Here is a 27034-nt window from a genome sequence, read left to right as displayed (position 1 = left end):
GGCGCCACCGCTTCGTGTCTAATATCTGCTGGCTTGACAGTGCGGGGAGCTGGAGGAGAGCTTATGCACCGCTTATCGCTCTCAAAGCATCTGTCGGCTTTGTACGGAGGCTGTTTTATCAACAGGTGAGCAATATTCTGCTCCAGACAGGACTATTGCTCGCGTCCGTGTCCTTAAGGCACGTCTGTGGCTGCCCCAGGTAATACCAGCTGGGGCTCCTGCTTTAGCTGCCGAGCGCTGGATTAAAGGGCTTGTTTACAAGGAGGCTCTCGAGCTGCAAGCTGCTCTGCCACGCTTTCCTGGGAGCTAAATTGCTTTCCGTTCCTCTGCCTCCCTCTTTGGGAGCGTGAGGATGGAGGTCTGGGCTCCTTGCAGTTGGCCCCAGGGACTTGGTGCCGCGGCTGTGCTCTGCCCTCCCTGCCAAGCCTTGAGAAGGCACCAAGGTCCCCAAAATCCTGGAGGTGTCTTCTGGATAGGCTTCAGGCCATAGAGAGGGAGCTGCGACCCCCAATCCCACACGGGTGCTGGCCAGCGTGGGTTGCGGTGGGACGAGCCATCCTCTTGCAGGACGATGTCAAGACCTGGCTCACATCATCACAGTTACCAAAAGTGGATGCTTGTTGCAGGGTTTGGGCAGGAGCGTGGCAGTGGGTGTTGTGCGTGTTCAGCAGGTCCTGGTGAACGAAATGCCCATCCCATGGGATCAGTGACAAGTGATGCGACTTCCCATAGTCACTTCGGTCACCAGGACCTACAAACACACCCTTGCTGGCTCCTTTTCCTGCTGCTTTTTCCGTACTCCAGCATCTGAGGCCTCTCTCGTAGCCCTCCTGTCCCTTGGAAAGCAGGGCGTTAGATGGCCAGTGATTAATCCACCATCTGAGCCTCCATACCCACACGGTTTAATGGAGAGATCCTATCTCCCTCTGACACACTGTATTGGGTTTACGTGGCAAGGTTTCAGTAGTGGGGGACTCCGGGGGTGGCTTCTGTGAGAAGATGCCGGAAGCTTCCCTCATGTCTGACAGAGTCAGCTCCGGCTGGCTCCAAGACGGACCTGTCGCTGGCCAAGGCTGAGCCCATCAGCGATGGAGGTAGTGCCTCTGTGGTAATATATTTAAGAAGGGGTAAAAAACTGCTGGGCAACGGCAGCCAGAGAGAGGTGTGAGAAGATGTAAGAGAAAAACTCTGTGGACACCAAGGTCAGTGAAGAGGGAGGGGGAGGAGGTGCTCCAGGCGCCGGAGCAGAGATTCTCCTGTAGCCCGTGGTGAAGACCACGGTGAGGCAGGCTGCCCCTCTGCAGCCCATGAAGGTCCATCCAAGCAGATATCCACCTGCAGCCCGTGGAGGATCTCACGCCGGAGCAGGGGGATGTACCCTGAAGGAAGCTGTGACCCAGTGGAGAGCTTGTGCTGGAGCAGGCTCCTGGCAGGAGCTGCAGCCTGTGGAGAGAGAGGAGCCCACGCTGGAGCAGGTCTTGTGGCCCCACGGGGGACCCACACTGGAGCAGTCTGTTGCTGAAGGTCTGCAGCCTGTGGAAGGGACCCACGCTGCAGCAGTTCATGAAGAACTGCAGCCTGTGGGAAGGACCCACATTGGAGAAGTTGGTGGAGGACTGTCTCCCATGGGAGGGACCGCACACTGGAGCAGGGGAAAAGAGCGAGGAGGAAGGAGCAGCAGAGACAACATGTGGTGAACTGACCATAACCCCCACTCCCCATCCCACTGTGCCGCTCAGGGGGAGGAGGTAGAGAATTTGAGATGAAGTTGAGCCTGGGAAGAAGAGAAGAGTGTGTGTGTGGGTGTTTCAAGATTTGGGTTTTATTTCTCATTATCCCACTCTGATTCAATTGGCAATAAATTAAATTAACTTCCCCAGTCGAGCCTGTTGTGCCTGTAGTGGCAATTGCTGAGCGATCTCTCTCCTTGCTGGGCCAGGTGGCCCTTTTGCTGGGCGAGGTGGCCCTTGTGCTGGCCATCCCGTGCCACGTGCTGTCCTCTGCTCTCCTAGCAGCAGCAGCGGAGCTGTTGCACGATGGCCATGCACCAGCTTTGGGTGTTGTGTCCTAAAGCTTGGGCGCTATGGGTCAGGCCAGGCTCCCTGCATGCAAGCAGGGCTTATGGCAAAGCTGGAGCATCCCAAAAGTGATGCAGCTGGAGGGGAAATTAACTGAAGAAGGGGCATCCTAAAGGGTGATGCAGCTGGAGGAGAAATTCATGGAAGAAGTACCTTGAACGCTTCCAGGTGCTGAAGGTTTGATGGCGCCCTGGAGCAGGATCAGTGCAGGATGGATCCCTGCTGCTGCTCACTGGTGCAGATGGGATGGAGGGCTACACTGGCCCTGGATCTGAGCTGGTTCCTGGACCTGCAGGCAAACTGCCTCTCCTCAGAGTGGGAAATGCCACCACCTGTTGTCCCTTTGCCTTGCAGAGGTCCCCTGCACCCCAAAATTAGCAGAAAACTAGCAGAGCTGTCAGTGGCTGCCCTCTCCAACCGCAGAGGCAATATCTCCTCGCTCTCCACAAGGCTGGGAACGCTCCTCCAACAACCCTAACAGTCCCTGCGATGCTTGAGGACCTGACCTTGCTGGTCCAGTAGCATCATGGTTGGGTGATGTTGAGCCATGCAAAGAACTGGCCATGTGTGGGTCTGAGGGTATCTCTGCTTGCCGCAGGTGCTGGAACCCTGGTTACTCTGCAGAGTTTTGAGATGTTCTTGGTTGGGCTTGGGGCTTCATCTTTGCAAGGGAGGGAAATGCCAACAGCCCCAGTCTGTCAGCAGACACCACCACCTACATTTTAAGATGGAAGAGCTGTGCCCCAGCAGGGATTATCCATCAGAAGAGCTTAGTCTGGTCTAATTTAGGGCTGTCTTGGGACCGAGGACTTTGTGCAGCGTTGTCCTTGTCCATCCCGCATCCCCACCAGCTGGGTACACCCAGCTCTGCTGCTACGGAGCACCCGTGTGGGGACCATACAAGGACCAGGCGGTGCTTTTTTGCATCCCTCAGCTCCCTTTATCTCTTAATCCTGTAAAAATGGATAATCTCCTACACCGTCTTTTTAGACAGCAACCTGGCACCGTCAACCCACCGTTAATTTTTCCTGCTGGGGTGTGACTCTGCGGTGACATGAATACGCGGTGACTGGGGTGCTGAGTGGTTTGCACCCAAATTTGGGTGGCATCGATTGCTTAAGAACATCCAAAGTGTCACCTTCCCGTGAAACCGGGTTATCTGAGTGGGATTCCTCCTCTGCAAGAGCATCTCTGTTGGCTTTTTGTGCATGAGCATCTCCAGCCTTGGGGGCACGAATGCGTTGCCTCCTTGCTGCCCGCCCTTGCCCTTCCCATGCCTGCTCATCATCCTGCCGCAGGAGGGGGACACAGCGGGTGAAAAAAGCTGCTTAGGATCTATCCCTGGGGTTTAACTTGTCCTGGGTTATTGTTGGAGGATTAGGAGGGGATTTGGTATGATTGGTTGCAGCGGGTTAAATATAGGCTGGTGTGTGTTGGAGGGTTGACGCTCCAACGGGGAAGGGAGGGATGGCTGTGCGCCCGCTCACTTCGTCCCTTCCTCTTTCATCTCTCTCCTGTGATCGTGGTGGTGGTGGTGGGAAAAAAAAAAAAAAAAAGCCAGCACGTCCTTTCTAATATCGCACATCAGCCTTGGGATGCGCAAGAGCCTCCAGTGGCTTGTCGCGCAATTAACTTCCAGCGGCGCGTGGTCTTTGCTGGCTTCAAAGAGAGATTGAACCGGCGCTGGCTGTGCGGCGGGGAGAGCAGAGGGAGCTGCTCCTCTGAGCCCCATGGCCGGGAGGGATGAGCTGGTCCCCAGGATGGGGTCTGAGTTGGGGCTGCTGGTCCCTCAGCAACACTTGTTCCTTCTCAGGCTTCTGGGAGCATCCCATGGTGGCTCCACGGAGGTGTCCTGGGGACGGCAGGTTTGGGCTGGGGCACACGATGCGGCGGCCGCTTCCCTGGGTTTTAAGGAAAGGGGGGACAGACTTCTGCCTCCCAAAAAAAGCCACGTTAGGAGGCATGGGGGGTGAAGACCTGGGATCAGCATCCCCCTTTCTCCTTGCGTGGGGCTGCGGGTTCCTGGCAGTTGGTTTCGCCGCTCGTTTGTACCCCACATTGTCTCCAGCATTGCATTCCAGCTGCATCCGTTTTAAGGCAGATCCCCAGCACCTTCCTCCAAAGGCAGGACTCAGCTTCTCCTGCTCACCAGGATGAGACGGCTGTAGGTCTTGGCCATGTGTTGGCACCATGTATTCCCATGACCTGCTCCCACCAGCACACCCAGAGTTTTCCAGGAGGAGAAGAAGAAAGAGAAGACCTGCATTTCATTTCTCTTTCCGAAGGAGACCCACGTGTCGGACCTCAGCTCTGTATATTATCCCCCCCGAAGCCTGCAGCTGGCTGCTGGCACGGCACAACGGGGGATACAGGCTGAGATTTATAAACGTGCTTCAAGCACAGCTGCTCTGGGCTCCCTCGGCTCCATCCATCTCCCGGGGCCGTGCGGCTGTATATCTTGCCATGCTCATCAACCCTTGCAAACGAGTTTCATATCTCCCGAGTTTTTACCTTGCCTCAGATAAACGTGCTCGGTGCAACGGACTCCGTTCCTGGTCAAATTAGTTCTGCGGTAATCAGAGTGGTCCATGGCAGGGAGTAAATAACCACAAAGCTGAGTGATGCTGCGAAAGGACCCCCCACCTCCAAGAACTGATGCTGAGGGTCTGTGTCCTCAGCACGGGTGTGAGCCAGGCTGCTTCTCTTCTTGAATTGGTGTGAAAAAGCTGAAACCATCAGGTTTACCGAATGCCCAATGCCTTTTCTCCCAGATGGGAGAAGATGTGGCCCCACGGATGGTTCTGCAGGCAGAGATATGGGGCTGATGGGTGTCCCCGGGGGTGCAGGAGCAAATCGAAACAGGGGGAAGAGGGTTGTTCCCCCAGGATTGGGTTTTCCTGCCAGGGGTGGTCACCTGCACGGGGATGCTGGGCTCAGCTTGCCATCTAGTGGCAATAACAGCCTTTTCCAGAGGGCTGTGGGGTTCACGACCACGCATGGGGGACATAGCCCTGCTGGGGGGTCTGCAGCTCCATGTTGGGCTCCCCAGCTCTGCTGGGGGCTGTCTGCATCTCCCCTGGGGGGTTCCCAGCCCTCGCTCCCCGGAGATCACCTTCTCTATCCTACCTGAGTGCACGTGGAGCCAATGTGGATCTTCAAGGCCAAAACCCTGCAGCCCTTTTGGGGGTCACTGGTTTTAGCATCCTCGTGAAAATAGGCAAGAGCACTGAGGAGGAGAGGTTGGGTGGACGCTGGTCAGAGCTGTACCAAGAGAGGGGATGAGCCAGTGGTCTCCAGCTCCTGTCTTGGTGTCCCTCCAGCCCAGAGCCCAAAGTCTGACCTCCCCCAAGAGCCCAAGACCCTTTGTCCGCCTTCCTCCAGCCCTAGAGCTGAGCTCTTCCTCCTGCCTACCTCGAGGGGTAGATCCCCTTTTGCCTTAATGCCCAGGGAAGGGTGAGACACCGTAGGGTCACGCCTGGCCCCATCTGACCCTCTCCCCTTGCTTTACAGGTATGCTGGTGGTCAACGTCACCTGGAGGAACAAGACATACGTGGGGACGCTGCTCGACTGCACGCAGCATGACTGGGCACCTCCCCGGTAAGTGGGCAGCAGGGTCCAGCAGTGCCCAGGCGCAGAGCGCAAATCCAGCCACGTACGGTCCCCGTGGCACCCAGTACGCTCTGCCTTGTGCCCGTGGGGGTAGCATCTCCTCCTTGGCCAACTGAGCTGCTCCCACGGCTCCTTGCCCCTGCAATCACAGGCTCTCTCTCGTCCTGGAGGTGGTCGAGTATTTGCCATTGAATCTCTCTTGCCGATTCCTCTGTACTGGAGCAGTGGGGGGACGAGCCTGCGGGATTGATAGCGAGGGAGGAAGGGGGTCCCCATCGCTCGGTGGGGACGGCGTAGTCCTGCACAGCTGTCTCTCCATTAAAACCTCCTTGTCCTCCTCCCTGCAGGTTCTGCGACTCTCCCACCAGTGACCTGGAGATGCGCAACGGCCGGGGCAGGGGCAAACGCATGCGCCCCAACAGCAACACACCTGTCAACGAGACCGCCGCTGCCTCGGACAGCAAAGGGACCAGCACCAGCAGCAAGACGCGGGCGGGAGCCAACAGCAAAGGGCGCCGGGGAAGCCAGAACTCCTCAGACCACCGCACGCCGCCCGGCGGCACTGCGGAGGACGTGAAGGCCAGTCCCTCCTCCGTCACTAAGCGGAAGAGCAAACCCCTCTCCGACATGGAGCTGAACTCCAGCTCGGAGGACTCCAAGGGCAGCAAACGCATCCGCACGAACTCGATGGGCTCGGCAGCCGTGCCACCCGCCACCGTCAAGGTGGAGCCGGCTGTCCTCGACCGAAACTGCCCTTCTCCCATTCTCATTGACTGTCCCCACCCAAATTGTAACAAGAAGTACAAGCACATCAACGGGCTGAAGTACCACCAGGCCCACGCACACACAGACGACGACAGCAAGCTGGAGGCGGACGTGGACAGCGAGTATGGCGAGGAGCCCTCCCTGCACGCGGACATTGGGAGCTGCAACGGCGCCGCTGTCTCTCAGAAGGGTTCGCTCTCGCCGGCTCGCTCGGCCACCCCCAAGGTGCGCTTGATGGAGCCCCACAGTCCCTCCCCATCCAGCAAGTTCAGCGCCAAGGGCCCCTGCAAGAAGAAGCTGGGTGGGGAAGGAGACACCGACCCAGGTGCCCTGTCCAATGACGGCTCTGAAGATGGTCCATCGGTGGCCGATGAGACGAGTAACGACGGCTTTGACTCGCTGGAGAAGCGGTGTGTTGATAAGGACAAGTCAAAGAAGGCATCTGGCGCTAAGCCGGAGAAGATCCCATCCAAAAGCTTGAAGTCTGCCAGACCCATTGCGCCAGCCATCCCCCCCCAGCCAATTTACACCTTCCAGACCGCCACCCTCACCACAGCCACCCCTGGTTCCTCCACGGGCCTCGCCACCACTGTGGTCCAGACCATGCCCAACAGCCCTCAGCTCAAACCCATCCAGCCCAAGCCTACGGTGATGGGAGAACCCTTTGCGGTCAACCCTGCCCTCACCCCTTCAAAGGAGAAGAAGAAGAAGGACAAGAAGAAGAAGGAACCCAAGGAGGTAGAAAACCCTCTGACTCCTGGCAAAGCCTGCAGAGCGGAGGAAGGCAAGAGCCCTTTCCGGGGGGAATCCAGCGATCTGGGGACGAAAGGCGAGGGGCTGCTGAATGGCTCGTCCGACCCCCACCAGAGCCGGCTCGCCAGCATCAAGGCCGAGGCGGATAAAATCTACAGCTTCACCGACAATGCCCCGAGCCCCTCCATCGGTGGTGCCAGCAGGCTGGAGAACACCAACCCAGCCCAACCCATGACCCCATTGCATGTCGTCACCCAGAACGGGGCAGAGGCGAGCTCAGTGAAGACCAACAGTCCGGCCTACTCAGACATCTCTGACGCCGGGGAGGACGGGGAGGGCAAGCTGGAGAGCGTGAAGGGGAAGGATCCAGAGCAGCTGGTCAAGGAAGGCGCCAAAAAAGCTCTTTTTCCCCCACAACCGCAGAGCAAAGAGTCTCCTTATTACCAAGGCTTTGAAACCTATTATTCCCCCGGTTACCCCCAGGCAAGCCCGGGGCCTTTGAACCCCAGTGGCCAAGCCGCGGCCGACACGCAGGCCTTGAAGCTGAAGAAGGACGAGGAGCAGGAGAACCCGGAGGTGAAGGTGAAGAGCGAAGGCTGCGAAGAGAAGAAAGCAGAGCTCAGCGGCTCCAGCCAGCAGCCCTCGGTCATCCAGCAGCGTCCCAATATGTACATGCAGTCCCTCTACTACAACCAGTATGCCTATGTGCCCCCCTATGGCTACAACGAGCAGGGCTACCACGCTCACCTGCTGAGCACCAACCCTGCCTACCGGCAGCAGTACGAGGAACAGCAGAAGCAGCGGCAGAGCCTGGAGCAGCAGCAGCAGCGAGGGCTGGAGAAGAAAGCGGAGCTGGGCTTGAAGGAGAGGGAGGCAGCGCTCAAAGAGGAATGGAAGCAAAAACCGCCCATGCCCCCAACGCTCACCAAGGCCCCGAGCCTCACGGACCTCGTCAAGTCGGGGCTGAGCAAGGCCAAGGAGCAGGGAGGTCCTGATATGGCCAAATCCGTCATCATCCCCAAGCTGGAGGACTCCTCCAAGCTGTCTGGCAGCCAGGTCGCCGAGGGGCTCAAGGTGAAGCTGAGCGAGGCCAGCCACCTCGGGAAGGAGACCGCTGAGACGAAGGCTGGCTCCGAGTGTGGCCGGCAAGCGGAGGTGGACCCTGTGCTCTGGTACAGACAGGTAATGCCCGCTCGGCCCTGCCTGCCAGCCCGGCAGTGGGCTTTCTCCTGGAGGAAGCCCCTCACTGTGGCTTTGTTCCATGGGTTTGCCAGGGCTGTCACAGCAGAGAACATACGTTGTCCTCTGTGGTGGGACCCCATGAGTTTCTCTTGTGACCAGCAAAAGGATGGGGCTGGGAGGCCACGGATGGGCCAAGGAGAGCCCAGGGAAGGGGAGTGGGGTTTGCTGGTCTCCAAATCCATCCTGGTTTTGGGGCAGGCAGGGCTGGAGGGAGGTAGTTCTGACGGTTGGCTGGTTCTTGCAGGAAGCTGAGCCCCGGATGTGGACCTACGTTTATCCAGCAAAGTACTCGGACATCAAGACAGAAGACGAGCGGTGGAAAGAGGAGAGGGACCGAAAGTTGAAGGAAGAAAGAAATCGAAGCAAAGAAGCCGCATCCAAGGAGGACGGGAAGGAGAGCACCAGCTCCGAGTGCAAACTGACCCCCACCGAGGAGGCTCGCATGGTGGGGAAGGACCCCAGACCCAGCGTCCACGTCCCCGTGTCTTCACCCCTCACGCAGCATCAGTCCTACATCCCCTACATGCACGGCTACTCCTACAGCCAGTCCTATGACCCCAACCACCCCAGCTACCGGGCCATGCCCACCGTCATGATGCAGAATTACCCAGGTAGGGAGACGGGGTCTTCTCAGGGACATCCCTTCCCAGGCTGTCCCCGCTCCTGGAGCAGGGGATGGCTGTGGGACAACCTCTTTGCTCCTGGAGGCACATGTGCAGAGCTGCATGCTCCTGCTGCGCCACCTGGACTCCTCATGCCCTGACTGCTTTTTCTCCTCCCCCCACAGGATCATACCTACCCTCCAGCTATTCCTTCTCCCCGTATGGGAGCAAGGCATCGGGGAGTGACGACAGCGACAAGTCCCGAGCCAGCCCCAGCGTGAGTTGTAAATCCAGCTCGGAGTCCAAGGCCCTGGACATCCTGCAGCAGCACGCCAGCCACTACAAGAGCAAATCGCCCACGGTGAGGGTCAGGAAGGCACTGGCTTTGCCCAGCTCTGTGCGTGAGCTTCGGGATGATCCCTGGATCCTATAACCAGCCTGGCGCAACTCTGCCTGCTGGGGGGTTTTGCCATTCCCGCTGCTGTAGGAGACCTGGGGCTCTGCAACCCCTTTGGGATGGATAAGCCAAACCTGCGGGCAGAGCTGGCCCAGGGACACACCGGGGCTTCTGCAGGCCCTGCAGCAACCGAGCGACACTTGTCCTCACCCCTGGTTTTGGTGGGTGGGATGCAGGGGCTGTCTCCATCCCACAGCATTGTAGGGTCACGAGCTCCTCTGGGGCTGAGCTCGGAGCCAGAGCTTTGACACAGTGAGGAAGAGGAACGAGCTGCCCTCAAACAGGACCTGCATCCTCCCTACTGCTTTTGGGCTGGTCACTGGCCATCCCGTCATCTCCCAGTAGTGTTGTGGGGAGCCTTTAGGCAACGGCAGGGGGGACTATCATCCCGATGGGGCAGCCATGAGCATCCAGCATGGGTCTGATGCTGCCATGCACCCTGGGGTAGCAGGTAGTGTCCCTCAATGTGGGTCTGCTTTCTCCTCACCAGATAAGTGAGAAGACGTCTCAGGAGCGGGACCGCAGTGGCTGCGGGGTGGTGGGAGGCGGCGGGAGCTGTAGCAGCGTCGGGGGAGCCGGCGGGGGAGACAGAAGCGCCGACCGGCCCCGCACCTCTCCGTCTCAGCGCCTGCTCTCGACGCATCACCACCACCACCACCTCGGGTACTCGCTGCTGCCGGCGCAGTACAACCTGCCCTATGCAACAGGTGAGAGCCAAACCTCACCCTGGCACCCAGCTGGGGCCGCGGGCACGGCTTGGGGAAACCGGTGAGGAGCCGTAGCCACCTTTGGGTGGCGTGAGCCCTCGAGCCGAGCTTTGCTTTGACCAAATACGGCGCTTTCCAGCTGCCCTGGCACAGCTGGGTACCCGTCGCGGGCTGCCAGCTCCTAACGCTGCTTCTCCTCTGCAGGTCTCTCCTCCACAGCCATCGTCGCCAGCCAGCAAGGCTCCGCTCCCTCCCTATACCCACCTCCCCGGAGGTGAGAACGGTAAGGCTCTCCTCTCGCAGCACCGGCACGGCCACTCTGCTTTGCCCGTGGGGTGGAGGTGGCTGGGATTGGGTGCGCAGCGGGGTGTCCTTGAGGGTTTGGGGTTTGCCCGGGGCGCACGGGGCTGCCGGCGGCGGGCGCTGACTTGACCTTGGGTCGTGGCAGGATGTGATGCACCAGGACGCCTGGGCTGTACGAGACATGTGACTGGCTCACATGGGGAAGCGCTGGAGACTCCTTTAGACATCAGTTGAATGGTGTTAATTGTTCTGCTTGACGTTCCTGCCGTGATCCGAGGCAGACTCTGTCTTCTCCCCACCCTCCGTCGGACACACACTGACTGCCCCCTCCACTCCCTCCCCTTCGGTGAGTGGGCAAGCTGGTACCTGCGGAAATATTTATTCTACTGGGCACCAGCACTCAGGATGGAGGTGACTCGCCTGCCTGGTGCATATGAAGAGGAAACGGAAGCACTGAGGTTTCTTGATGGATTTGGGACCCCGCCGTGTCTCTGCGAGCCGCTGCTTCACTCTGGGGCTGAGCGTCACGAGTCTGGGGGCAGGCGGGGTTGCTGCCTCCTGCCTGTTCCTCACCGGGGCTCGAAGCACGGGGCCGAGCCCGCCTAGGAGTCGCGGTCTCAGGAAAGGAAGGGCTGGCTCGCGCGGGTGGCGGGGAGGCTGGTGTGAGCTGGGGAGGGGTGTCAGCCTACCTGCAGGTGGCCGTGGGTCCCACGGCTCATCCCGCACCCCACAGCACCGGCTGCTCTGTGCCCGTGTGGCGGCCTGTGGCTGACAGCCAGAGAAGTGGGTTGGGGGAGCTGGGAGCTGCTCTTAGCCCCAGTGAGGCGGCCTCTGCCCCCTGTCCCCCCCTGGGGGTGGCTGGGGCTCTGCGGGGCTGGGGGGCAGCCGGGCGCAGAGCTGGGGGCTGAGCCCATCACCCAGCCGGCTGCCGGGGTTCCTCCCCAGTGCCTTGCACAGTCCAGATCTGCCCGAAGCTTTCAAGTTGGTTTCTTGAGCTGTGACTCTGCAAACCCCTCCCCCAGCCTTCCTTCTGCACCCCCATACCCCGGCAAGCGCTCCCCGAACCCCGGGGCAGCATCCCACTCGGGGCAGGGGGCAAGAGGGCTGCGGCTGCCCTTCGCATCCACCTTCTGCTTTTAAATCGGCTTCCCCAGGCCGTGGGCAGAGCCTGGCGAGGAACAAGCACACTTAGGCTCTGCCAGAGGCACTTGGGGTCGTGCCGGTCCCCCCCCTCCGGCCCTGTGCCGGGGCTGGGGGCACCAGGCCCTGTAGGAAGCTGGTCCCCGCTCCCGGCTGCCCCCCAGCGCCCGAGGACAGGGGCTTTCTGGTCCTCTGCTCCCCCAGCCCCGCAGCGGCTCTCCTTGGGCCGATGCTCTACCTCGGCCCCGCAGCAGCCAGGCCGCCCCAACTCTCTCCCCGCTGCCCGGCCGGGGGAGCACGGGGGGGGCCATCGGTCTTGGTTGTGGGTGTGTGTGTGTGTCCGTGTCGCACCCGGCCCCGAGGGGGCTGCTGTACCGGGATGCTCTGCCCGCCGGGCTCTGTACATACTGTAAAAAGCAATTGTTTGAAAGCTGTTGTTTTGGGTTTTGTTTTCTTTCCCTGTTTCCCCCTATCCCACTTTACCCAGTTGGAAAGGAGGTGCTCACTGGTCTCGGCCCTGGTTGGGGTGCCGGCAGCACAGCGGCCCCAGCCTGCTCTCATCGTTTGACTCATTTTTCTTCCGCTCTTTGTTGTCTTTGCAAGGAGACAGGGCTGCGTGGCCCGGCACGCTCCTCGGGGATGGGGCAGGTGATGCCAAGTGGTGGCTCGACCCACCCCGTACCCGTTATGGAGCCTCACGCAGTCACCGGGCTGGGGACCGGAAGGGTCGGGGTGATGGGGAGAGCCCCCACATCCCACCTGTGGAGGAGTGTCCCGCCGGCTGCTCCTACCTCCAGCCTCGACCAATCTGGCAGAGCCTGGCTCCCGGCATGGCCGGGGCCCACCAGCAGCTCCGTGGGGGGGCACGGAAGAGGGGGTCTGGGCTGGGGCTGATGGGGGGGCTGCCACAGGCTTTGCTGGCATCAAAGAAGGTTTTTGAGGGGGGGAGGGGGGAGAGGGGCTGCTCCCCACCTTCTCAGTTGGGTCCCAGTTGAGTCTCCCTTTAGATGTTAAATGAACCAACGGTTTAAGCAGAATAGGTTTGAGGTTTGATGGTTTTTTTGGGTTTTTCCTGGTCAGGCCTTGCCCGTGGGGCTGGCACCCCGGCCCCCCGCGGCGGTGCCGCTCCCCTGCCCCATCCCTCGCCCACCGGGCCCCGCCGGCGGCCGGCCAGGGCGTCAAACCCTTGGTGTTTATAGCTCTTGTTTCCATTGGCGTTGCTGTGTTGGGTTTCATTTCAGTCTTCCTGATTCTGCCCTTCTGTAAAGTGTACATTATTACCAAGTTCCTTGTTTTTTTATATATATATATATAAATATATATATATACAAACTGTACTCTTCTTGCCTTTGTACATTTGGGCAAGGAGAGAGAATAAATCTTTTTAAGAGACAATCACAAACCTGTGAGGGTGGCTTTTTCTTCCTGCTCCCCTGAATTCTGGTCCTTTGTCCCCAAAAAGCTGTGGCCAGTGATTTTGGGGGGGGGGGGGGGGGGGGGGGGGTGGTCTCTGGGGCATCTGAGAGGGCTTAAGCAGACATGCTGCTCCTGGTGCCAAGCTCAATGGTCTGTAGCCACCAAGTCTGTGGCATGGTGGCCCAGTGGGGCAGCAGGTCCTGTCCCCCACCCAGCGCCCCTCTGCTTGCTCGCAGGCCCTGCGCAGCTGGATGCTGCCCCTCTGCTCTGCCACCAGCACACACAGCTCCACCCGGGGATGCTGCAGCCGAGTTCAGCCATGACAATTTGGGTCAGAACCCCCCACCCCAGGCTCAAACCCCTGCGCACCACCAGCAGGCAGCTGCCCCACAGCCTGCTGGGGTCCTGCCCACACCAGGCAAGGCCATCTCCATCGTCAGCCCAGGGAGCCCCCTTCATGGGAGGCAGCCAGGGACTGGTGTGCCACAGGGCAGAGCATGGCTCCTCCAGCCTTGCACTGGAGGCGACCTGTGCAGGAGGCACCCTTTTGGTTTTCAAGAGGGTATTTCTGAAGACAGTCAGTGAGCTGAGACCTCTACATTTGACCACACTTGCTTGATCCAAGGCAGAAGAGCATTTGGTAGTTATCAGAGAAGCACAAGCAGTGGCACAGCCTCGTAACTGCAGCTTATGAAGGAGCTCCAAGCTCCCATGGCAAGGACCTTACACTTTACTAGCAAATTTTATCCAGCAGGGAAGGAGCAAAGCAGTTCCCATGCCATGAGGGATGCGCTCATAGAGGAGCACCATGGGGTGGCAGCAGGGCCCTGGAGCATGCAGAAACACGCGCCAGCCCAGGGAAGTAATCCAGGGCAAATCTGACTTCAAGAAGGGATAAAACTTGGCTTTTGAAAAGCCAGAACTAGAAATCAGCATTATAGGTGCAAGGTCTCCTCTGGCTCCACACTCCGCCCAGAGCAAGGACAGGAGGGCCCATGCCTGTTGCAATAAAAGCTTGGGCAGAAATGTTGCCTGCAGTACAGTCTCCATTTTAGAAATCCCTTAAAAATCCTTTAAAAAGGATTTAATGCCCCACTGAAGAAGGTGTGGAGCCACCTTCGTTTCATTGGAGGGGAAGGAGGGAAAAAGAGACACAAACTTTAAGATGATTTATTCACACAAACTTGTATCCCAGTCCCACCTCTCTCCCCCAAAACAGAAAACACTGACCGTGACGTTTATGGAATGGCTCGGCTTCGGCTTTTAACAAAGTCCTCCACAGAAGGGCGAGAGCACAACAAAGCACACAAGGACAAGTCCACAGGCAAGCAGCCAGGCCAGGAAGAGAGCTCACGGCACACCTCTGGGGCGCAGCTTATAAATACACCCTTCTCGCATGGCCTTCAAAGAAAGCCAGCCAGGTTACATCCACGTGGCACAAAGACAAGAGCACAACCTCATTCTCCAACGCCAGGAGGGGCAGGGTTGAAACGTGAGCTACTGCTGGCACCGCGGCCGTATTCCTCCATGCCAGGAAAGCCCCCATTCGGGGTGAGCATCCCACCGTGCCTGGCAGAGCCACCGTCCGCGCCTGCCCCCCTGCAACGCAACCCCCTTTGGTTTGGATACAGCTGTTAGCTCGGTGTCTCAAGTCTTGAGATCATCTCTTTGGAAAGGTGAGGAGGAAGAACAGAGGTGACAGCCATGGGCCTGCTCCTTACCCATCCTCAGGCTGAAGGCGTGAGCTCTTTTTTTTGGCTCTTTGGACCATCACACCGCAGGCAGGTAAGGAAACGTTCCCCCCCAGGGCAGAGGTATTGCTCCAAACACTCGCTTGACACTCTGAAACCATCGCAGCACTACAGGAGGCCCACCACAGGCTCCATTCCTTTCAAATAAGCAGCCCCAGCTGGGTGAAGTTCATCTGAATGCCCCTTTTATTGAACGCTGTGATAGTGCAGTGGTAACATTGAACAGAGTTAAGACTGCTTAAAACAAAAGCTGGAAGAGCAAGAAGTTAAAAAAAAAATAAAAATAAAAAAAAAGGTTAGACCAGTTAAAACAGCATCGGTCGCCCCAAAGCGGAGATGCACAGGGGTTTTAATGTAGTGTTAAAGGTTAAACTGGAGCATGTCTCCTCCACATGCCTAAACACCCCAAACCTGCCTTCTACTTAAAGAGTCTGAGTGAAAAATCGAAAGGTAGTCTGGCAGATGAGCGCACACTGGGTGATGGGGAAAGGACCAACGTGGGTTTAAGAGAAGTCAAGGAGTTGATACTGCATCTACCGCTGTGCTCCCCCACACACGGCCTGGGCACCGGGCGCCCCTAGGCTAACACACCACACAGCTGCACGTAAAGAGCTCCTATGCCAGTTCATAAACATCTTCCATTTACTATTTGGTGATTACATGTGTGTATATATAGTTCTCTAGGCAACACATTTCAATGAGATAGTCAACTCTGAGGATACACAGGCCAATCTAACAATGAGAAATGCAGTTTCAGTCCAACAGAAGCTTGTTTTCCCTTTCCTCAAGAAAGGAGAAGTAACCCTCTCTCCCCTCAACAGCGTTTTCAGGTCACACTGGAGTCCCCTGCTGCAGCTATTCTTCATCAGAGGAAGAGTTCTGATCCAGGGGGTACACCATGAACATCACGTCTGGCCGCGATGGGACAGAGGGGTGACCAGGCCTCACGATTTCAAAGCCCAAGAAGCTGAATGTCTTCAGGAGTGGAGCTACCAAAGAGAAGGAAATCCGTTACCACGGGGAATTATCCTCCATACCTCATCACCCTAGAAGTGGCAAATACCAGAGTGCACTCTGTGAGTGCATCCAGAGCTCCCTGCCCAAAAAGAAACAATTTTAACATGACGGACCTCTCGAATGGGAGGTCTCATCTCTTGCTGCATTCACCACAGCTGCTCCTAAGCACGATGGGGATTTTGGTTGTGCAGCAGAGTGGGTTCGTCCATGTTTTTCCTGCGATGTCTGTTCCATCCCCTCTGAGAAACAGCGGTGGTTGGTTATCTACCTGCACCAGCCGCTGGCCCAGGATGCACGTGGCCATCCTGCGGCACGTCAAAGTTTTTATTCTGTGCTTAAGTGGGTCCCAGCATCCTTTGAGCCCTGAAAGTGGGTCAGACAGCAGCGGACAGGAACCTGCTTACTCAGGGTCTCAGTAGAAAATTGCCGTCTCTGTGGGGAGGGCCTGGAGCTCAGTGGAAACTCAAGACAGCTCGGCACAGCTCAGTGTGGTCCCCCAGGAAAGCCACCGTGGGTGACACACAGGAATTCAGAGCGGGGTCAGTCCAGAAGCCACACAAACCCCTGTCTCAGTCAGACAAGGTTATATTACACAGTGACTGGCTGCAACGCTCGCTCGTTACTAAACCCTGTGACCTGTGAAAGTTACCCCGGTGTAGCATCTAATCTCTGCGGCACCCTCTGACCATCAGCTTCCAGCCACCAAATGGTCATGTGGAGGAGCTCCCATATGTTTTCCAGACAGCACTGGATTTCAACTGCATAGAAAAGGACCCGGGATCTGGAGCGCTCCAGAACTCATACAAATTAAGTCACGCCCAAGAGCAACACACAGCCCATTTTTAAAAACAAAACCCAGTATCAGATGTCTCCTGTAACCAGCCACCGTGGAGGTCACCTACGCAACCTGTGGTGGCGGTGGCATTACAGCAAGAACTTAATGCGAAAATTCTTCTCAGCATCATAACAAGGAATGACATCTTCCCGGGTTCAGCACAGCTTAGCTCTGATAACGTGCTCCGTTTCAGAGAAGACAGCGCAGCTCATGAACCAGCAGAGTAAAATTAGAATTAAGGTTTGAATTACTCCTGCCATGGCAATTGCTTGGTTACTAGCCTGCGTCTAGGAAGATTTAAAGTGACACATCCATAGCTTGGCACTTCATCACAAATCTTCTCAAACTTCCGTGCTGTAATCACTCATCCAACATGTCTATCTTTAGATCCTAATGCAGCCCCCTTAAGCCGTAAGCATCTATAGCCAGGGTCAGGATTACCTGTAAGTCTAGGAAGGGCAAAAGTGCTGGGAGATCTTTAAAAAGCAGATGAACGTCAGGGCAACGAGCTACAAGAGTTCGCTTCCCATGTAATAACCTCTCCCCGGTATCTCCTTCCAATTCACAGAAGCCTGGCGCCAAACGGAAACCTTCGCTCCTTAACAAAGGAGAAATTATTAACCAATTTCTGGACAAGAAAATACTCCCAAGTTACTCAGGAGCAGCTTTCTGCGTGAGAGTACTAGTAAGAATTTAACTGCAGGACAGTAAAGCACACCTGCTGGCGAAACCAGAATATTCCCTCTCAAGAATGGGCTTATTTCCTCCATGAGAAATTTTCTGCTTTGTAAGAACAACATGAAAATTACGCATGTAACATTTACTGCGGTAGGAAGCATCCCGGGGAGCCCTGCCTGGGGGTTACCGGATTTTTGGATGGCTGCAGCAGCACTGTTTTAGATCTAGGGAGCAAACCCGAGAGCAGGAGCAAGTTCTCACCTCTATCTTCTCTGCTTTTTCTGAAGCAAATAAAGACATAGTTGACTTTCATTTTTTCTTCGGCAAACTCCAACAGTGCTGATAACCTGCCAAGGAGGAAGAAGACAAAAGAACATCAGCTATAGGAAGTCCTGTCCTGAGGAAGCCTCTGAGCATTATCAACTGTTTTGATGTTTTCAAGCAGAAAGATTACTTGTTTACAGACCCCTTCCAGTGAACAATGGGTGCTGAAACAATGGGCTTCCTGCTTCGCTATCCAGCCCAGAAGAAGTAAGAGGTATCCTCGCACCAAGTCACCCAACGAGTCCCTGTCCCGGGACATCTGCGTGCACAAACACCCGTTCCCACCAGTCTGTGGTTTTCTACAGAAGCCTTCGTTAAGTGGGAAGCTGAATACTGCAGCTGATCCCGAGCCAGGCTGCGCCCCCTCCGCTGGCAACATACACGAGGGGATCTGCAAGTTTTGCGCTTTATGCGAAGGGAAAAAAAAAATAAATAAAAAAAAAGCTCATGCCAGGCAGAAGAGAAAAACATCACTGAAGGAGCATGTGCACAGGCAAAGCTGTTTCCCGAACACATCAGCTGGATGGCACAGCTGATGCACCCTGATTCCAGGCTTCCTGCCTTTCCAGCTAAATTATTTCTGCCACCTCTTGATGGAAGCAGCGCTGCATTAACCCCTCTCTCTGTGCCCTGGGGATTGGCACGGTGCAGCCATTGCTGTCACTGCTGGCCTCGGAACCATTTACCACGCAGGCTGCTAGAGCGGTGACAAACAGAGCTTCAATCGACATCTAATTAAACAGCAGTCAGTGAGACTGGAGTGCAGCAAGGGAGATTAAATTTGCAAGTGTTTTGTTAATATGATAATGAACTATTTTAATTATAGCCTCTACTAGGCTGTTTTACCTAGCTAAAAATAATCTTGCGAAATCACGCTTTAAGTCACAACGACACAGGCGGGTAAATACCCTCCTCCCAGAAGAACCAGCTCCCACTTGGACAGGTGAAGGATTTTGGGCCAACTGAAGAAATTACACAAACATTTATCTGGACTCAGAGTCAAATGAGCCAAGCGTGAGACAGCAAGAATACCGCACTTACTGAAGGTGCCCAAATGAGGTGTGTGGGTTTTTGTTTTTTTTTCCTTAATTAACTCGTGTCATTTATGGATGAAGCCTACTTGGAGATTTAGGAGGACTTCAGAGAGCTGTGCAGAGGAATCCAGTGTACAGCCACATCTCTGCTACAGCGCTCCCCGCCAGCGGAGATCTCTGGCAAAGCACTTGGCAGGAAGTAGCTGCTCTGGAAGCTGCGTTTACACAAACTTCCCAGAGCAGAGCTGTCTGGACAAAACACTACCGTATTCTGCCAACAGAGAAAAATCAGAGACTCTGGCAGCGCCCAGCGCCTGCGTGGCAGCACTCCAAGAGCAGATCCACCTACCGATGAGAAGGAGCGCACCAATATAATGAGTTTTTTTCCACACACCCCCCCTGAAAAGAGAGGAAAATGCCTGCCAAAATAAGCTTGCCAAGTGGCCAGCAGAACAAAAAAAACAACCAAAAAAAAAAAAAAAATCGGAGAAAGGCTTGCGGATTTTCCATACCAAAGTACACAAAAACTCACTCCGCTCATTTCTTGCTTATTTTTCATTAGCATAGGGCCTCAAAAAACAGTAACCCATCAGAAATGATCACTAAGGGGAAGAAAAATACACGAAGGACTAACAAGGCAGTTCTCTGAAGGCCAAGCAGTAAGGACATACTTCAGACACACAAACCAGGAACAGAGCTGCGGTACACGCAGCCCGTTCTCTCCACAGGCAGAGCATCACCCATAAAATCAAAGCCCAGCTCTCTGCAGAGCCGCAGACACAGCTCTGGGATCCTGAACTTACCCTTCTTTGCTTCCATCAGCTAATAATCCGTCAGGGATTTCCACAAAGAGGCTCTGATTAGAGAGCACCGCATCCCAGGAGGAGGTCTTCACCTCTGTGACCTTGTACTGGAAATGGACAATATGAGGCTTCCCTTCGTGCACTGGGACATCTTGGTTAACAGTGATCTTCTCGTCCTGCGCAGGGGAGGGAGGAGAGCACATGAAATCGGCTTTAGTTAAACTATGCTTGAGATCACAGACCAAAGTTGTAAGAGATGGTGCTAAAATGAGTGTGCAGAGCGACTGTGTTTCCAATGGGAGCACCCTCCTGAAAAGGGACCAGTCCTTACAGACCTGTGTGTGTCCAGAGTTTCATCCTGTCTTTAAAATTCACCACCGTGAGGCTCACTAGAGCTGGTGAAGGTATGCACAGTCACCTGCAAGCTCATGCCCGAGTCTCAGCTCTCTAAACACATGTGCAAGTGGTTAAAAGCTAGTGTTCAAACTACCTGTAATACCTTGCTTTTATTCTAACTTAAAAACAGAGAACAAAAGTGAAGTCGTGCTCCCCTGGCTGATTATAATGTAGAACTATAGAGATAATAAACGGTATTATAGTTTTACTCAGAAAAAAAGTTATAATTTTCTCTTCCCCTTTCACTCAGGGACACACCACAATGAATACTCAGACCTCGGAGTTATTTTCTAGTCGTGTTTTCCTGTTCATGGGAATGCAGTTTTGCATATTTACGTTATATTACATTTTTGGGTAGCGAGAGTCCATTCATTCACCGCAGGTCCCAGCCACATCTTTGAAGGGCGGTTCATGAACTACCCTTCAAAAGAACAGAACTTGAACCGACAAGCTGGAATAACATCTGCTGCCGCAGTCTGACCAACTTCATTGTCTCCCCAATCCCCACCACAGTGTTTTTGTGTGAGGGATGACCACAAATTGCTTTCCCAGATTTTACAACCAACTAGTACGGCAAATGGTTTGCCTCCTGGTATACGGGAGGAAAATACATAGTGCAGAGAGAATCCCAAAACAGAGAGAAGCTACACAGATTTGAAGATTGTGACGAGGTCTTTTCCAGAGACCGCAAATGTACACGTCCCTCTCCAACACTGCTCGAACTAGAATGCCGAGCATGCAGACCGCCTCAGACTCAGCTCAGCAGTTCCTAGAAAACAATTTCGTGGTTAAACTCCATCCCTCCTCCTGACAATTTTTGCAGGCAGTTGGCCTGCCAAGTAATGATTTCCACATTTCACTGCGAAAGAGCCCCAATGAAAGGACGAAGAAATTAATTAGGTTCCTGAGTTAACATTGTCAACTGCAGCGGCAGCTGAACCGTTCCCATCTGCTTGGTTACGGGCTCATGCATGTGGACCCTCTCACATTTACAAAGTCACCTGCACAGCTCTGAAGGGCAGAAGTGAAGCAGATAATAGAAGACGTGTCCGCTCTGTTTCCAAGTCACAGGAACGCCTGGGAAAGCCGTCTGCCCCTCTCTCCTCAACAGCATCAACAGCTGGGGCAGGAGGTGGTTTACTCCATCAGGTCATTAGGTGAGGGACCATCCAGCCTCCAGGCATTTTATTTTACCAGGGCGATTAATTCAGCAGCTCATGATGAACTCTGATCTGCTGACGATCAGCTGGACTGACACTGAGGCAAGCGACATGGCTGCAGAGACAGCACCTCCCCAGACAAGGTTTAATAAATGCTTTGTAGTGACATATATTCATCTCTGACCATAACACACGCAGGCAGCCAGGACAGCAAACAGTCCAGTTTGGCTCCGCAGTGAAGAAGCATTTACAAGATGGGCAGTACAAGCACATCGGCAGCCAACGGTGCCCCGTACGAGGGTGGAAGACTCCTCAGCATCTCTGCTTTTCTAGCAGGTGTTTTCTTGTAGGCGTTTTAAGCCAAAAAGGCGGTAAAAGCATCACTGAAAGACCAACAGTTCAGCAAAAACACCTCTGAGAACCTGAATGTCTCCTCAAGCCTGTGTCCCACCGCTTTAATTCCTGTTACCACATGTATTAAAACAGATCCCTCTTGATTTGACTATTGTGACAAGGAAGAAGCCATCGAGTATGTTAATGCTGGCGACAAAGTAATGCCGCATGCAAATCAGGAACTGCCTGGCTTTGGTAACCGGAGCAGAGGAAGCTGCCGTTTGTTTAAAGCCCACAAAGCTTAGCTGAAAAACAAGTTTACACTTCATCGGGATAAATATCCTGTAGGAAATAAGTTAATTCATCGAGTTTGAAAGACGTTCTTGTGCTTGCGCCTGCTGTCGGGTTTTACTACAGTTTTAAGCCAAAGTGCACTAAGAAACCTACCGACGGCCGCTCAGGTTAAGTCAGAACTGCTGTTGATACAGCCACCACCGAGCCAGCAGCAAGAGTTGGCTTTGAGCCCAGCAAGAGCTCCGCACTACAGAGGTGTATTTAAAAAACAACAAGGGGATTATACGCACATCCTTCACCAGTGACTTTACAGGAGCCTTTTACAGTCGTTGTTACTGTGCAGAAAGCGTCTCTGTTTCAGAAAAGATCCTTCTCTCAGGAAAAGCTCACAGACGCTTCTTTTCTTACACTTTGTGAAAACAAAAACAGGGCGAGGAAGTTGAGAAAAGCAGGCTGGGATTGACACATTGGAGGGGGAGGCACACGCATGCATGTGTGCGGGAAGACTGGCAGGAGCCTACAACGGGAGGGGAAAAGCTTTCCGAGCCTTCTGGCTTAGCCCTTCTGTCACCAGAAGTTATGCCCTGCACTCCAAACCTAGCGAGGTTTTTCCACTTAAAAGCCCCCTAATGCGACAGCCTGTGAACCAAAGGCAGCATAACCGCAGGGATTAAGAGAACCAGTTCCCCCGGTTCAGAGGGAATTACGTTTACACAACCTGTCTTGGGCAGCTGATATTTTATTTCTAGGCATCAAAATAGAGACAGCGAGATGCCGAGGAGAGAAGCTGTTCCTGTGAAGCAGCAGCCCAGAATTCTTTGGAAGCTGCTCAAAGCAAAATCCTGTTTACGCAACAAATGTTCGGTTTTAGTTCACCCCTGCAAAATCCCCCCACTGTGCTATTGCAGGGAGGGAAAAAAAAAACACCCCACCAGGCTATCTTTTATACCCAGCTGCCTAAACCACCGGCTCTCCAGCCTTGGGCTCTGTTTCAGTGAAGCAAAGCTGCAAGGACCAGCTTCCACTTGGTTACAATTCATTGAGCGCAAGATTTTCCAACCCAGCTACGCTCCTCACATGTCCTGAGAAGGATGGGGCGGGGGGAGAGGCCCCTAAGTTGTTGGCAGCGTAAGAAGAAAGGATGTTATGATCTTGGCCACAGCCAAGCGACTCGAGAAACCCGTGTAAGCAGCCTACTGTTGGCATGTGCTACACCTGCAGCCTCCTGCCAAGTTTGCTAGCCAGAGCACGTCCGTTCACACAAAGCCCGTCCTGGCTGCGCGGCACCGACGCCGACCACTACTGCATTCCCAGCTCAAGCAAAGCTCCCTTGATGAAGGGCCGAGCATTAAGTCTCTTAACACAAAAATCCCAACAGCTATAGGGAGCCCCAGCTGCTTAATTTATAGCACGGTTGTATATAAGCAGCGCACTGCATACTCTGTAGGAGGCAGGCTCGTTCACAAAGGTCATCCCTTGAACTAGAACAGCTGATACAGCTGGAAAATGTACTTAAGCTTTTGGGTCCAGATGCCTTTCCAGGTCACGCTGAAGCTTGCTGGCTGAAAAGCTCAGCCTGATGTAACTACCGCACTGCTAAACCGAGCGGGCAACTGAGAGGGGCAGAGAGAGTCCCAGTAATCCCTGCCTGAGGTCATGCTTCAAACCACTGGGCACCACGGCCCGCTCTGCTGTGCGATGTTACAGAAGGGGCTGTTTTTCTGACAGATTCTGCTAGGTTTTGTCAGCAATAAACCCAGAAAGGATTATATGTGTATTTCTGGGATGCAGCTATCTAGATGACATCCCCACAGGCAGCAACCCCTGCCTACACACCAGCTTCTGCGCGAATTTGAGGCCATACCAAAATCAAACACTTCAAAGCCTCCAAACAGTGATTCTTTCCACCAGCGTCTGTTCCATGTTGGGCCCATTTTCTGCCTTTGGACCTCGCCTGGTGCGTACGCAAGGCTTGGCAAAGCTGGCCCACAGGAGTTTTAAGTTGCAGGGTCCCCTATTTCTCACCCCCTCCCACCCAGAGGGAATTCATTATTTGTCCTGAGCTCTCTTGAAGCTACTTATGTATCTTCTTTATCTGACAGTAACACCATTGTGCTCTTTGCTACCTCTCTGCTGCTTCTCTGAATTTCATACCCCTCTAACATTCAACTTAAGAGCATTAAGCTGATGTGACATTATTAGGAGGCTACAGAGGTTCACGTTTATTCACAAGGTAAATGCTAAAAATTCACCAAGGCTGCATTGAAGAAAACTCCTCTGAAAGCAGCCACGAGGTCTGTGATTCTCTACGGAACTTCAAGAGGAGACTTTGGTAGCTGTGACCCAAAAGGTCCTGTATCTTTTCATCATATAAAGTCTGTGTGCCTCCCACGGGCTAATTAAAAATCAAGTCTAACACCTATGACAACACTCCTGTCTGAGCAGCCAAATTTGCAAGCTTTGCATAAATTTAGGCTACCTCATCTGATTGCACTTTACTCCCTGGCTTGTGGAAAAGCTGCCCCTGGCCCAGAAAGGAGACAGATGTGCGGAACCATAACCCAACACAAAGTTGTGCAATTATTCTACGGCAAGGAACAGCCAAGTCTCCTCATCTAAAAGCCAAAAGAAAAGGTCCCGTAGAATGAAAAGGGCCAAAAAAAATGAGAGCTGCGCAGATCCACATGCTCCTAAGCAAGTCTGCAGATACAAAGCCTTCCTGATCTTCCCTCATCCTATGCATGTGTTCTAGAAACATTCCCGTCTGCGAGGTGGATGGCCACCTCGCCCTTTTGCGAAGTCAGGAGTTACTCTGCACATAGGTTCGGGCAGCTCCCAGGCCCTGACAGCTTTACCTTCAGGACTAGGGCACAGGAAGGAGCTTATCGATCATTCTCTCTCTGCATTTCACCTTTCTGCTTCCCGCTTCCTCTTTTTTGCAAGGCATTTAAGAAGTTGTTTCACGGTTTGATAACGCTGGCTCTGCCTACAATAGCTGAAACAGACCTCCAGGAACAGGGCTAGTAAATTATTTGCTGCACACCTTTGAGAAAAGGTCTCTCATTTCTTAATAAACAGGTGATAAGCCAGAGAGCTCTGCATGCAGCTCAGCAACCTGCTGACACAGTCGCTGAAAAATTAACTGTTCTCCCACTTATTATTTGCATTCATTCCCATCAGACTGCGAAAGGAACCGAACACAGCTGCAACACAGGTACAGGTCATTATTTAGACATCAGATCTTTCTCACCTTATATATCAGAGCTGAAAGAGAAGGATCCCTGCTACCCCCTCGCCCACCGGGGATCTTCGACAGTGGGTGAGGGGCATCAGGAGCACCACAGAGGCCCTGGAACAATGTGCCTGCAGCACTGCAGCTGGGGACAGTTACTCAAAGGTAGAATACTACTGCAAGAAAAAGAGAGAGAGAACACCAGGTTACTTTAGCAGGGATCACATTTTGGAGGCTACAGCTCCTCACGACCCCAAACTGTGCGTATCCCTGCTCCTCCACAGCACGTCAGAGGCAGCTGTCGGGGCTTTAGCGCCCGGCCATCTACATTAAAAACACTCGCTGCCCGAGTCGTACCAGAAACCAGCGGTGTTTTGTTAGAAACGGAGGAGGGGCTTTGCAGCCAAGAACACGGAGAGAGTGCTGAGCAACCTCATGCTAATAAGGGACGCCTGGAGGACTGCCAATAGCAGATGGCTGGAAACGCATGACCAGATGAGCACACATTTTCTATAGACAAATATCTACAAATAGATCAACAGGACCCAGAAGGAGGAGGTTTAAGTTTCACATTTTCAAAACGAGGAGGAGTGCAAGGGCTGGTTCTTCAAGATATTTTCAACACACTCTACAACGTCCGAGTTGACATTTTCACATGCAAATGAAACATCACACAAGCATCCTTCACCCCAACCCAAAAAATTACAAGTTCACCCCACAGATCTACTTTTACAAGCAAGAAAATAAGCTTCCCTTGCAGTTTCTAAGTTGGATCCAAAAGTTTGGATGTCCTACACACGGTCTTTTAGGATCACTTTGAATGCAGGCTTTAATATCTGCCCTAGCTTTTAGGTAGCTCATGAAAGCAAATTATTTTACTTCTGGAGCGTTGCTCCCTTTATCAATACCACAAAAGATCTTTGCTGAGGCACAGCACAGCAGTGGTATTCCTCTAACAAAGCCTGCAAAAGCAACGCAGAGAAACCAGTCATTCCCCAGTGTTCCCATTATGAAACACACCAGCACAAAGCTATGTAAACACCACCAAAATAAAGGAGAATTTGAGAGTTTTCAGTAAGCCCACAGAGTGAGGAACAAGGCTACAAGGGACAGCCTGTGTAGATGTATCAACAACTTACCGTCTGTCCATCCAAAAACTTCTCACTTAAGCTGATCCCAAGACAGCGTTTTTCTACTCTAATCCCCCTCCACGAGGGAACAGGCTTAAGTATCCAAAGACCAAATACTAAGCCACACCATCAGAATCATCTGAACCGCCTATACAGTATGCTGGAATGCACACCAGACCGCAAACAAACTCCTGAAATTTGGCATTTCTGTCTGCCAAAAAATAACTCGCAAATGCAGTTACGACACAGGCAGAATTTGCGAAGAACTTGGCTTGCCATCTCATACCAAAATAATCCTTCTACAGGAAACACAAATATTCTTCCTCCACGTATTTCCTCCTCCTCCAGCATCGCTAGACCGGGCTCTTCAGCAGCATTCCCATGTGCCATGGCCTACAGCAGACACCACTCGGAGAAAAGGCTGTTTAAACACACTTTGGAAAAGATATTAAGCAGTTGGACGGAAGATGTCTCAGGGCAAACCCCTTTGCACACATGCTCCCTGGTGTTTTCTGTTAATACAGTCCCTCCTCACGGCATGACTGGGGCTATCAATGGACCAGTGTGTATTCAGTAGTAGTGGATGTCGAGAGGCATGACAAAGCACTTTGCTGTGCAGTTCCCCACCCCCAGAAAGCTGTTGGCAGCTTTGTTATTCCCTTCCCTCCTCCCTCATCCCCCAGTCAACAATGTACTATTGATAGCTCTCTCCAACTTGTGGCCAAGGCATCAAGAAGCTGGATAATGAAGTGTAGTAGGGGGGAGAGAAAAAAAAAGAGAGTGGCTGTAGTTTTCATGCAAAGCAGTTCAAGGCACTTCCCAGTTTTGCTTCCTCTGGCACATGCAGAAGTCAAAACACAAGACCCCTTCAGTTGCTGAGCCCTGCCTGCGGCACTGGGGCTTCGGCTAGCCCAGACCTTCACGCCACCCTTTTCCTCCCCCAAAACTTTGCAGCAGAAGCCAGTTCTGGTCCT

The 27034-nt window shown here is 54.0% G+C and overlaps 2 protein-coding genes across 2 annotated transcripts in view; one reads left to right on the top strand and one right to left on the bottom strand.

The window, feature by feature from the left end:
* The window catches only part of ZNF609 (zinc finger protein 609), a 73053-nt gene extending 61833 nt beyond the window's left edge, over positions 1 to 11220 (top strand). Inside the window, exons 4-10 of the mRNA XM_082488782.1 lie at positions 5589 to 5676; positions 6036 to 8388; positions 8693 to 9059; positions 9236 to 9411; positions 9998 to 10214; positions 10419 to 10497; positions 10663 to 11220. Coding sequence (XP_082344908.1) covers positions 5589 to 5676; positions 6036 to 8388; positions 8693 to 9059; positions 9236 to 9411; positions 9998 to 10214; positions 10419 to 10492 — 3275 coding nt within the window. The 3' untranslated portion in view covers positions 10493 to 10497; positions 10663 to 11220. The remainder of the gene's footprint in view (positions 1 to 5588; positions 5677 to 6035; positions 8389 to 8692; positions 9060 to 9235; positions 9412 to 9997; positions 10215 to 10418; positions 10498 to 10662) is intronic.
* Positions 11221 to 14992: 3772 nt separating this feature from the next.
* OAZ2 (ornithine decarboxylase antizyme 2) lies at positions 14993 to 26678 on the bottom strand. Its single transcript, XM_082488752.1, is given in 6 exon segments — positions 14993 to 15813; positions 17616 to 17701; positions 19516 to 19691; positions 24949 to 25029; positions 25031 to 25103; positions 26347 to 26678. Coding segments are annotated over 6 exon segments (654 nt in total). The 5' UTR covers positions 26451 to 26678; the 3' UTR covers positions 14993 to 15679.
* Between the last annotated feature and the right edge of the window lie 356 nt (positions 26679 to 27034).

This window comes from Vanellus vanellus (genome assembly GCF_965231255.1).
Source record: "Vanellus vanellus genome assembly, chromosome: 11".
Lineage (NCBI taxonomy): Eukaryota > Metazoa > Chordata > Aves > Charadriiformes > Charadriidae > Vanellus > Vanellus vanellus.
The sequence above is the reverse complement of the archived record's forward strand: the minus strand, read 5'-3'. Positions and strand labels throughout refer to the sequence as shown.